Raw genomic sequence first — 12,619 nt, 5'->3', positions numbered from 1 at the left:
CGAACACTGCAGCTAGCTACGTGTTCAGTATAAACCTTTCATTTTAGAGTATGTACATTACTTAGCGCTGTAATGCATTCTGCTGTACATTAATGTCAAATAGTAATTTTACTTGCACTTAAATCTGGTTTAATAAACATGGTTGTTAGTGGTGAACTACAGTGCCTAAAATGCAGGGTTGGGTTTGTTATGCCGTTGGTCAGAATACTGACCGCGGTATCCTGACAGTGAGAATCCTGACGGGGGAAGGTAAGTATACTTACCATCCCCTAATGGCCCCATAACCCTAACCCCCGCAGCCTAAACCTATCCCTCCCACCGCCACCCCTGCATCTTGACCCTAACCCCCACTCCCGCACCTTAAACCTCACCCTCCACAGGGTGCCTAACCCTCCCCCAACCCCCACAGCTAAACCCAACCCTCTCCCCCCCCCACACACACACACACACACACCTACAGCTAAACCTAACCCCCCCCCCCACACACACACACACACACACACACACACAGCTAAACCTAACCAACCCCACACACACTCCCGCAGCTAAACCTAACCGCCCCACACACACTCACTCCCGCAGCTAAACCTAACCCCCCCCCACACACACACACACTCCCGCAGCTAAACCCCCCACACACACACACACTCCCGCAGCTAAACCTAACCCCCCCCACACACACACACACACACACACACACACACACACACACACACACACACACACACACACACTCCCGTAGCTGAACCTAACCCTCCCTCTCACGCAGCCTAAACCTAATTGATGAATGGAATATTGTGTGTGTACTCTGCAGGAGCTGGCTCTGCTGGATGTCAGTAACACCGTGTATAAGCTCATCGGCCCAGTGCTGGTGAAACAGGATTTAGACGAAGCAAAATCCACGGTTGCCAAGAGACTGCAGTATATAAACGGAGAGATGTGAGTAGCGGCCTTATATCCTGGTGACTGTTATGGGGTTTTCCAGTCTATCTTGTGATGTAATACACAGAGAATCTTCCGCCTCTTATGTGGATAATGTCTTGGTGTCCAGTCATTTTACTTGTGGTCCTTTAATTTAATGATCTACTATTTACTTAATTTAAATAAATAGATATCTATCTATCATTTCTCATTCCATCTGTGACTATGTAATTATTTCCCCATACTCTGTTTCCATGGTCACCTTTAAGAAAGATCTAGCAATCATGGAATAACTGCTGTAGTAACAGTGTGTTTCTGAGTCCTCAACAGGCCCTTGCGGACAATTTAAATTTCAAGTGTCTGGAAATTCTGGCTACAAACATAGGGACTAATTCAGCATGAGTTGTATTTTTGCGAAAATTCACAAAACTAGACCTCCTACTAGCATGCGAGGGGCCGCCCAGCACAGAAAAGGCGACCCCGCAGGCCGGATCCTTCTCTCCCCCCTCCCAACCCCCCCCCCCCCTAAGATGTGAGCACACCGGTAAACATAGGGTAGCCCCCTGCCTTCGCAGCCTAGCTGACATCACGCAGACGCCGCAGGTCGGCCGACAAACAGTCAGGACATGTTATGCAGCCGCCGCAGGCCGACCAACGGTCATGACACTCCTCCGTTCTCCAGACCGTCAAATAGTGATTTCCGCACTCCAGCGTATGAACTGAATCAGGGCCATAATTATGTTGCTTAGTTGTGTTAGAATGGAAGATGCAGCATTTCCTGCAAATAACTAATCTCATCTTTAAACATACTGCCTTTCAGCAGGATTTACTATAAAAATACTAATTGAATTTCTGAGTAGTGGCAGACCATCATTGGCGTGTGAATACTTTAGCAAGGCCCTGCCCGTGTAATGACGTGGATGTTGCTTGTGTAAGCTGTATGTACATACACCTCTATTACTTGCTGCTCATCCTTCTCTCGTTTGTGTTTGGCCTTAGCAAGCGATATGAAACCCTGCTGAAGGACATGGAGCAGCTCTCAGAACAGCAGCGCACTTCCCTCACGAAGCTCCAGCAGGAATACCAGCGAGCGCAGGGCAAGGGGCCGGTGAAGGCCTGAGAAGGGGAACCTTATGTGCCACTATTTATGTACTCGTGGGGGGAGGACACTGCCCCAGTATGAACCAAACATTTCCATAACATCTATTGGGCTCCTGGTTCTATAGGATATCAAACTCTGGGGCAGATGTATTAACCTGGGGAAGACATAAGGAAGTGATAAACCAGTGATAAGTGCAAGGTGATAAGCGAACCAGTTCCAATATGTAAATTAACAGTTAGAGCTGACTGGCTGGTACATTTATCACCTTGCACTTATCACTGGTTTATCACTTCCTTATGCCTTCTCCAGGTTAATATATCTGCCCCACTGTGTTCTCACTCTTGCTGATTGTATTATACATATATGCTATTAAACATGCTAATTACACGCTTGTGTTTCTGTGTAAATGAACCGACTACATAGGACATGTTGACTGTGTGTACATGCAAGCTCTGTAGCCCTCGGTCAGCTGAGTTCACAGGGCCCAAACGTTTCCTACTTGCTCACTACAGTCAGCTGCTTGCACAGAGTACAGATGACTTTTTTTAATATAATCACATGGATAAGATGTAGCATATAGAAATACATACAGTTCCAACATAACAATGCATAATAGTGTTTTAACAATAGTGTAAGAGTTGAGCAGCATTTTTATAACTTGCAGTGTGATGTCATGTCTTGTAGAGGAGTATGGGGACATTTTCGCTTCATTGCATCACTTCCTGCCGGGTGAGAGCTTAGTGTCACTTCTTGTCAGCCAGGTCATGTTACAACTGGTGAAGTAATGTTCAACGTCACTGGAAGACTACGGAAAATCACATATCCTGAATAAGGGTTTCATGGTCCCTGTGTGATCGCCATACAATGTCTGGAGTCCAGCACCCAGCATGACCACCTGGTGCGTTCGTCCTAGGAATGGCTACTAGAAGAGGGACTTTGCAAAATCCCCAGCTTTGGCCTTGACCTTGGGGTAGGTGGCATTGATGTGTGCCTTGAGATGATGTCTGGTTTCAGGTAAAAGTGCTGTATTGGTGAGGTGTTGCGGGCGGACCAGGAAATCCAGGCTGGAGGAGCTCATGGCATAGAATACGTTGGCTGTTCCGGGAATGACCAGCTCTGTGGGGTTATAGGTCATTAGAAGGAAGCCTTTGTCGCCTCATCAGATAATAGATTGCATAAGGCTAGGTATAGCTTAAGTGGCGTCAGATAAAGGAGAGCAGCTTAAGGAAGAAGTAGAATGCTCCCCGGTGTCTCTTTGCCACTGTCGACTCCCTCCTCTACCCTCCCATACCTCAACTCCCCACCTCAATCTCTGCCCTTGACTTTGCCACCCACTTCACATCCAAAATTAACTCCATACGTCAGTACATCACATCCCACCAGCCCTTTCCTTTCTCTGACCAACCCTCCCCATCCTTCCCCTAGAGAGAGAAAGTCATAGCCCTCATCCAATCCCTTCCCTCTCCTCTTCACCTCACCTCTGTACTTGATCCTATCCCCTCCCACCTCTTCTGCTACCTCTCTCCTGCCTATTCCCATCTTGCCCACCTCCTCAATCTGTCCCTCTTGCCTTCAAGCATGTCTGTCTCATCAAGTCTTTAAAAATCTACACTGGATCCTAACGCTCCAAATGAGCGATCCATCGCTCTCCTCCATTATGCCCCCAAACTACTTGAGCGTTTTGTCTACAATCGCCTTACTGCCTTTTACTTTCCTCCCACTCCCTGCTAGCCCCATTTCAGTCTAGCTTCCGTCCACTCCACTGCAACTGCCCTCACGAATGTCGGCAACCCTTGCTGCTAAATCCAAGGGCTACTACATTTTGCTTAATCTCCTTGACCTCTCTGCTGCTTTTGACACTCTGATCTACCCTCTCCTCCTGCTAATCTTTCACTCCTTTGGTCTGTGTAATACTGACCTCTCCCGACTGTCCTACTTCTCGGTCTCTTCTCATGACCACACACACACACACTTCTACTAATAGTAGGGGTCCCCTAGGTTGTTTTCTTGGAACTATCCTTTTCTCTATCTATACGTCCTATTTAGGTGTGCTCATTAGCTCTTTTGACTTCCAGTATCATATCTATGCTGATGATACTCAAATCTACCTTTCCTACCCTGACCTCTCCTCACTCGTATCTCCAAACTGTCTCTTCTTGGATGTCCCAGTGCTTTCTAAAGGTGTGTGTACACACGGGGCGGGATGTATTAAGATACATCGCCGCCACTTATCGCAGCAAGGTTGATCGCATATGTACTAACATATGCGGTCAATATCGCAATGTGGTGACTGAGGCCCGCCACGATACCTGTGAGGTGGTCTGCAGGGATTCTCAGTCACCTCCCAGGAGTCTCCACACCGGGAAGCAGTAGCCTGCTGCCCCCGGCGCCGCCTCCTTCCCCCCTGCAGCCGGCAGAACCTCCGGCTGCGTTGCTAGGGGGAGGAGGAGATTACCTTCCGGTAGCAGGGCTGCCTGGAGGAAGGTATGCTGGGGGGAAGGGGGGTCTGCGGCGGAGGCGGCAGGTTGCGGCAGTCGGCGATAAGCCCATAGGCTTGTATAGGGTGATACTCTGGACGTCGAAAAACTGGCGGTAGGGTCTTAGTACATTTGAAAATGTGGTAAAATCCCCGTTTTCGGGGGTTATACCGCATTTTTCCTTTAGTACCTCCCGCCCATGATGAGATAAATCTGTAAGATTTTGACTATATAGTCAAAATCTAAGCAAAAGTTAGTGCATATCTCAAGGTGTTAGGCAACTTGCGATACCGATTTGATCCTGATGCACGCTCCCGTGGGGTCTGTAGCGCAAGGCTAGATAGACTGTACAGGCAAGTTAATCTTGACTATCTAATGTACTATCTAGTACAAAGTATAGTCAAAATCGTACATAGACAAAATTGAAAGTACAGATAGTCAAAATCTGGGCTCTGGGGGAGTTCAAGGGAAATCGCATAGTCAAAATCGGGCATAGTAAGGATCTCAGTGTGTACACACTTTAAGGCTGAGCTGATCATCTTCCCACCCTACCCCATAATCTCACCTCCAACAATTTCATTATCTGTTGATGGCACAACTATCTTCTCTAGCCCCAAGTGCACTGTCTTGAAGTTATCTTATCCTTGACTGCTCACTTTCCTTCAAACCACACATTCAGTACCTCTCGCAGTCCTGCTTTTTTTTAATCTCAAAAATATTTGTAGGATCAGACCCTCTCTCACCCAGGATGCTACTAAGAACCTTATCTACTCACTGGTCATCTCCAGACTGGACTACTATAATCTCCTTCTATCTGGCCTCCCTGACTACCACCTCTCACCACTATCCTCAATGCTGCTGCCCGGCTCATCTTCCTCTCCAAACATATTACGTCTGCCTCCCCTCTTTTATAAGCCCTACACTGGATGCCCTTCACCTTCAGAATCCAGTTCAAGCTTCTCACACTCTTACAAAGCCCTCAGCCACTCCTCTCCCACTTACACATCTCTGACCTTATCTGCCTTTACATTCTCACCCGTCCTCTAAGCTCCACACATGCACGCCGCCTCTGCTACCAACTAATTACTTGGTCCCACTCCTGCCTCCAAGATTTTGTCCGTGCTGCTCCCCATCTCTGGAATTCTCTCCCCCCCCCTCAGACTCTCCTCAGAACTTAAAAAAAGACTCAAGACCCACTTCTTCATCAAACCCAGCTCCTAACCCTCTGCTCCATGCTCGCTGTCTACCCCATGTCTGTCTGCCCCTCCCCTTTAGAATGTAAGATCTCACAGGCCGTGCCCTCTTCCCTCATGTACCTTTCCTTCTCTTACTTAAGACTATATTCTACTTCGTACAACGGCACCTAACCGTCTGTATCTGCCGCCCTGATGCTTATTTTGGTGTCATGTCCGCCATATAAATAAAGCATAATAATAAAAATAGTCACTGACAGGAAACATTGCAATATCTGACCTTTATTCCCGGGCAATAGCTGAACCAGTTCTTGCGGCCCCTTTGGAAGCATATGGTGTTTCCTGACGATCCGGTCAATCACCGTCGGGACTTTTTCTTGACTGCTGATCTGCGATACAGAAAAAGAATTGCTATGAGGAGGCCATGTAATAAGAGGGGTGGTGTCCTATAAGCATATGTACTAACCCGCACGCTCTTGTACACGCTGTTTTCCTCCGCAGGCTCCACGCGTGCACGGATGATGCGATTATCTGCAGTGGGGTCAGGTAGTTTGCCGGGCTCCGTAAGGCTCTCGGCAGACGAGCTGTGCAGCACGGGGGGATTTATAGGGGTACCACAAGAGGCGGAACGTCTGTGCCCGCGGCCAGTAACCGGGGAAAGGAACCCTTTGGGAGGTGGCTTTGGGGAGCTCTGTAGGTCCAGCGCTGGGACAGACGGGCTCTTCTGTTGCTGTTAGTGGGGAAAATTGCAGAAAAAGTGAGTAACACACAGATAAGAGTAACGCCCATTGCGACATTAGTAGGAAAAAGGAATAGAAGTGCTTGTGACCCTCAGCCTTCTATGGCACCAGAAGTGGGAGTGAGGAATGGAGGGAGAGAGGAGAGGAGGGGAGGGGAAAACAGGAGGAAAAGTACATAGGTCCTGATTCAGAGTTGCACATGTCCGCCACATTGCATGGCCGGAAATAAATGGATCTCGCCGGTACTCAGACGTCAGCATCACCCAAAGCCATCACCGATTCATGCGTTTGTTTCGGCCCTAATGCTGTGCAAGAGATCAGTCTGAAAGCTGGGATCTGTGTAGGCTTAGCCCTGTATTGCCCATGTTTCTGCCTACATGCGAGTGGCCTGTTACACCCCACTCTGCCACAAGAGGACGATATGCCCACAGTTGCTCATGTGCCGTGTGAGGAGTCGCAGGAGCCATGTGCAACACTGAGTCAGCACCACAGTCCACGTGTGTCCCTACCGCAGTCAGTCCAGGCGTCATCAGCCGATCACAGGGCATGTCCCAAGACACCAGGTGCAGGCCGGGTCCAAATGGTGCCGCGATGGAAGCCAGTAGACTGCAGGGATAGAAGCAGAATTGGTTATAGTCTCGCATGACACAGCTGTGGTGAGAAGCTGGATCGACGCTAATGGCGCAGTAATGCGGAACGTGGCATCCAGTTGGCTGTGCGCTCATTGTGGCCAAACTGAATACTAACCATCTGACACTTCGGCCACGTAGCGGGATCAGCCTGTAGGTGTTATAGGCCGGTCACTTTTAGGGGTACATTTACGAATAGTCAATTTCAGATCGATCTAAGCTGATGTGTTCCAGGGGCTAAACCGTACCCTTACTTACAGACTGACTTAGTATATTGATTTTAAAATAAATGTAAACCTGCGATTTATCCCCTGAAACACAACATCAATTAAAATCGACCTTTAGTAAATTTACCCTTAAGCTTGGTACACACTGGACGACTTTTTGAACGATATGCCTGATTACGATGTTTCTGAACGACATATCGTTCAAATTGTTCACTGTATACCCACTATATCATCCGTGGGTCGTTTGTGACATTGCCCATTGGCCGTACATGCAGCTCAATCTGACGATGTCGCAAGTGATGCCATGCTGCCGAACGCTCCTCCCAGCTCCTCCCCCCGCCACCGCATCCGAAAGTGGCAAGTGTGTATTCATTTGACAATGTCGGTGACCTGCCGCAGCAGATATCGCCGGGTACATACATCATCTAGTGTGCACCCAGCACTAGACTCCTGAATTCTAGCAGGTTTTCAAGTAGTCTGAGGTATAGGTGGTACAGACACAGCGGCCCACCCTGACCCTGCTCCGTCCTCATAACAGAGCATGGGTGCAGTCACAGAGTTCCCATAGTGGAACCACGAGTGACGGGCCACCTCAGCATGGGTGCAATGCAGCCACAGGGTTCCCTTAGTGGAGCCACGAGTGACGGGCCACCTCAGCATAGGTGCAGTGCAGCCACAGAGTTCCCTTAGTGGAGCCACGAGTGACGGGCCACCTCAGCATAGGTGCAGTGCAGCCACAGAGTTCCCTTAGTGGAGCCACGAGTGACAGGCCACCTCAGCATAGGTGCAGTGCAGCCACAGAGTTCCCTTAGTGGAGCCACTCTGTGCAATGTGTGATGATCACTGTATGTACTCACTCTGTGCAGTGTGTGATGATCACTGTATGTACTCACTCTGTGCAGTGTGTGATGATCACTGTATGTACTCACTCTGTGCAGTGTGTGATGATCACTGTATGTACTCACTCTGTGCAGTGTGTGATGATCACTGTCGGTACTCACTCTGTGCAGTGTGTGATGATCACTGTCGGTACTCACTCTGTGCAGTGTGTGATGATCACTGTCGGTACTCACTCTGTGCAGTGTGTGATGATCACTGTAGGTTTCACCGGTGCTACTGGCACTGCGTCCTGTGTTGGTTCAATATCGCACGACAGTCGATAACTGCAAAATGTGACCACCACAAACATGTAATTTATGCAACATGAACCTCAGCAGTTTCCAATAATCCTAGTAATCCAGCACTACAAGGTATTTCCCTACACGTATTCCTTTTCTGTACTGTGTCGATACTGAGGACCTACCCAAATACCTCACGTCACTGCTATATTTAGACCAGAGCGGCAAGTTTTTCAAGGGATGAAATAATGCTCGTTGCCAACTTTCTATAAAGATAAAATCCCTATGCACATACGGAGCGGCGCCATATTATTGTGCTCCTTGCACAATATTAAGTCCCCACAGTAATACTCCTGACACAGTATTATGCCCCCACACAGTAATTATGCAGTACCTGCTCGTTGTCAGTGGAAATTGCCTCCCCCCCCTCCCCGCCGCCACTGCGGACTGCACCGTCTGCTTCCAGTAAAAAACTATTGAAAATGTCCCTCCCAAAATGGCCACTGCCTCAGAAGAGAGTTAGTTATTCAAGATACTAGAGCCTCCTCTAGTATCTTTAATAACTGTCTCCTCTGTGGCGGCAGACATTTTGAAAGGGATATTTTCAATAGAGCCTGCAGGCAGACAAGGGCAGTGCTGGCGGATAGGCGGTGGCATGAGCGGCCCCGGGCCCTCCCCTCTCTGTTAGAAAAGAGGCCGGGCCTGGGACAGCTGTGCCCGCAGTACCCTCCTGATGGTGGGCCTGATACCATCTGTGCATAAGCAGGGATATCCCTAAGATCTGGACTGTTGGGGTGCCTTGAGGATCGTATTTGGGAAACACTGGTACATCAGATCATTAGGTGCTGTGATTGGATGCACAGTCAATATTAGGTCAGCCACAAATGTGTATTTATTAGGCCGTAGACTCACCTCTCATCTTCGCTGATGGAGCCCAGTCTGAGGAACCAGCTGACAAAGTGCGGATCAGAACGGAACCGATATCCCAGGCAGACCGTCTGCAGAATACGTATCTGAGACAGGGACTCAAACTCCTAAATCATTGCAATAGGGGTGTCAGGGGGGGGTAATAAATACAATACAATACAACAGCCCGGTATGAACATTTACTTCAGGTTATGCAGATGTTGCTCTTGGAGGCAGATTTACTAACCAGCAGGTTTAACCAATGGATTTAAAGCGGGAATATAATTAAATGCTAAAATCGCCGCTTTGAATCCACTGTCAAAACCGCCGGTCATCGGCCTCTTAGTTTCTCCATATTTGAAGAAAAGTGGATTTATTTGGAAACTTTATCTGCCTCTGTGACCTGTCCGCACCGTCTCGTACGTTACTCCGGCACATAAAGCGTTGGGGGTGGCAGTACATTCCGTATAATATGGCAGACATGGCATTAGTTTTGTTTTGCACCTTTATACGTTGTTCCCACCCCTTGCCACCTTACTAATGAGATGGTGCCCGCACCCAGTCATGTAATGCCCAGTAACAGTGGGCTGTTATAATGCTGATGGGTCCTGGCCTTTTGGCATCAAAATGACTGGGAAAAGGGTTCTAAGGGAAAATAGTGCCTGCACCTGTACAAATCCCGGTCATATATAAATGTACCAGAGTCGGGATTAGGTAAAAATCGTAACAGTCCAGACCCCGGAAACGCCGAACCGGGCAGTCTATTTGCCTCAAACTCTGCAATTCTGGACCTTGTAGTGATCATCCCCGTCGGGGGATGCCTGTGACAAGAGCACCCCCCTGGACGGGACACCGGCATGACCTGGATGAGCACTACAAGCTCCAGAATGGCAGAGTTTGTTGCAGGGAGCTGGTCCACTTTGGCGTTCCGGGGTCTGGACCATTCCAGTCTGTACCCAATCCCGAGTCTGCCCCAGGTCAGTAAGAGGAGCATCCAGAGCGCATTTCGCAGTATAAATGTTACACTCACCTTTCTGCGCTTCTCAAAGTTGAGATATCCGTTCTGAAAGCAGAAAAACATTTGTGGAATCATATCATGTAACCCCACACAATCCATGGTTACCCTCAGTACAGGTTAAGGAGCCTGCCCCCGGACATGTTACTCTAGTAATAATACGGCTGCCCCGGATCTGTCACCCCGGTATTAATCTGCCTGCCCCAGACCTTTCACCCCGGGAACAACCTGCCCGACCCATCCCCGTCACCCCCAGGAATAACATGCCTGCCCCGGACCGGTCACCCTGGTATTAATCTGCCTACCCTGGACCCATCACCCTGGGAATAACCAGCCCACCCCAGACCCGTCACCACGGGAATAACCTGCCCGCCCTGGACCCGTCACCACGGGAATAACCTGCCCGCCCTGGACCCGTCACCACGGGAATAACCTGCCTGCCCGCCCCGGACCTGTCACCACGGGAATAACCTGCCCGCCCCAGACCCGTCACCTTGGTATTAATCTGTCTACCCTGGACACATCACCCTGGGAATAACCTGCCTGCCCCGGACCCGTCACCACGGTAATAACCAGCCCGCCCCAGACCAGTCATTATATATATATCATTTTTTGTTTTGTTTTCTTCTCTTCATTCACATGGGGCCGCCTATCCCTTCTTGCTGCCCTTATAGGGTTTCCAGTTTCTACCGACCTCCAGCTGTTGCAGAGCTATATGTTCCAGTGTGTGACAGGACATGCTGGTACATGTAGTTCGTCAACAGGCAGCCTAACTCTGGACTATACAAACCTGAAAAGAAAAAGTGCCCTGAAGCCTATGAACTGTATATATTTGGTGTCAGCAACAACAGGCCACAGCAAACTGGGGTAACTATTACCCTAAGTGCCTGCATAATAATATACGTCATTTATAGAGACATCTGGGGGTAAATTTACTAATATGGGAGTTCTATTTTAGATGGGATGTTGCCAATAGCAACCAATCAGATTCCAGGTATTATCTTCTAGAAGGTGCTAGATAAATGAGAAGTAGAATCTGATTGGTTGCTATGGGCAACATCTCATCTTAAATAGAACTCCCATCTTAGTAAATTTACCCCCTAGTATACACTTCCGATCACTGGCCAGTCTATAAATACCCAGTACTGTTCCCTTTACTATGCGGATATTATTTCTCACACATAAGAGCCAAATGTCTCACCTCCAGTTGATCTCGGATGGCAGAATCCAGCATGACCAGGTCGGTGAGTAAGACGCCGAGGTACGGAATTACCCCCTGGGTGATGGAGACAGTGGGGAAAGAGTGAGGTTGTGCTTGATATACAGACTGGCGGAGAGAAGACAAGTGTCTGCCTGGTACACAGAGCAAGTGATCAATCATTAGATGACCAGAATAGCAGGAGACTGTAGAGGACGTTAGCTAATTGGCTGGTGCAATAAGAATGAGCTGGGTATCGCGGGGTTAAACCTCTCAGAACCCAAATCTGTGTAGTACAGCAGGCAGCCAGCCACTTACCGTGGCCCGTGGGTCTTTGGCCCGAGGTAGGTGTCTTTTCGCGGTAACATCAGGTGTGTCTTGGGACTAGACAAGACAAAGATGGCGGAAGAGAGTCAGTTGCTGCATGGGTGATAGTGACAGGAACATGAGTTCAGGACGGCCGGGCCCTCACCTGGAAGAGCTGCTCTCTCATGCGGGCGTAATTGTCTTGCTCAGAGAAAACCTCGCTCATTTCCTGGTAGCTGCGCTGGATTTCCCTGTGTGACATCATAGGAACGCCATGAGACATCTGCTGCACCAGCATACAGAGATACGGACACAATGACAGGTCTTTGAGCTAAGGGGGATTCTACACAGTGATGTCTGAACACAACATGGGCACCTGGGCCATTAAGTCTCATGTGTTTCATGTTCTCTTCCCCTATGTCCATCTCATCTACTAACTGTGCCCAGCCCCTGAGATCAGACCTACTCGACACACCGGGAAGGAGATCAGTCGCCTTCTCACCTAGACGTCTCAGCCCACACTCTCTTCAGGCGGTGGACAGCCGTGCTTTGTAAGGCAGAGAGAATAGCGTAGACCGACGAGAAGTTCCTCAGGTTCCAGCACTCCTAACAGGACAGGAAACTGCGTCAGTGTCAGAAGTACAAAGCACAGTTACTGGGGAAATTAGGATAAGGCCTTAGCACCAGGAAATGGGTCCAGAATTTCGTATTAGAAATCTGCACAAGAGGGTAATTTAACAATCAGGCGCAATGTGCTGTTACCATAACAACCAACATGAGGTTAAAT

The 12,619-nt window shown here is 48.9% G+C and overlaps 2 protein-coding genes across 8 annotated transcripts in view; one reads left to right on the top strand and one right to left on the bottom strand.

The window, feature by feature from the left end:
• Positions 1-2,410, top strand: part of PFDN6 (prefoldin subunit 6) — a 47,938-nt gene extending 45,528 nt beyond the window's left edge. For all 5 annotated transcript variants that reach the window (XM_063938254.1, XM_063938257.1, XM_063938256.1 and 2 more), the window contains exons 4-5: positions 815-939; positions 1,921-2,410. In XM_063938254.1, coding sequence (XP_063794324.1) covers positions 815-939; positions 1,921-2,041 — 246 coding nt within the window. In that variant the 3' untranslated portion in view covers positions 2,042-2,410. The remainder of the gene's footprint in view (positions 1-814; positions 940-1,920) is intronic.
• Positions 2,411-2,553: 143 nt separating this feature from the next.
• RGL2 (ral guanine nucleotide dissociation stimulator like 2) overlaps positions 2,554-12,619 on the bottom strand; it is a 33,971-nt gene continuing 23,905 nt past the window's right edge. For all 3 annotated transcript variants that reach the window (XM_063938250.1, XM_063938251.1, XM_063938252.1), the window contains 11 exons: positions 12,335-12,438; positions 11,999-12,083; positions 11,845-11,910; positions 11,530-11,604; positions 10,344-10,376; positions 9,320-9,441; positions 8,363-8,452; positions 6,943-7,039; positions 6,160-6,423; positions 5,974-6,082; positions 2,554-3,139 (listed from right to left, as the gene is read on the bottom strand). In XM_063938250.1, the coding sequence (XP_063794320.1) occupies positions 2,946-3,139; positions 5,974-6,082; positions 6,160-6,423; positions 6,943-7,039; positions 8,363-8,452; positions 9,320-9,441; positions 10,344-10,376; positions 11,530-11,604; positions 11,845-11,910; positions 11,999-12,083; positions 12,335-12,438 (1,239 nt within the window). In that variant the 3' untranslated portion in view covers positions 2,554-2,945. The remainder of the gene's footprint in view (positions 3,140-5,973; positions 6,083-6,159; positions 6,424-6,942; positions 7,040-8,362; positions 8,453-9,319; positions 9,442-10,343; positions 10,377-11,529; positions 11,605-11,844; positions 11,911-11,998; positions 12,084-12,334; positions 12,439-12,619) is intronic.

Source organism: Pseudophryne corroboree, chromosome 8 (genome assembly GCF_028390025.1).
Source record: "Pseudophryne corroboree isolate aPseCor3 chromosome 8, aPseCor3.hap2, whole genome shotgun sequence".
NCBI lineage: Eukaryota > Metazoa > Chordata > Amphibia > Anura > Myobatrachidae > Pseudophryne > Pseudophryne corroboree.
Note: the sequence above shows the minus strand (reverse complement) of the source record. Positions and strands in the feature narration are given on the sequence as shown.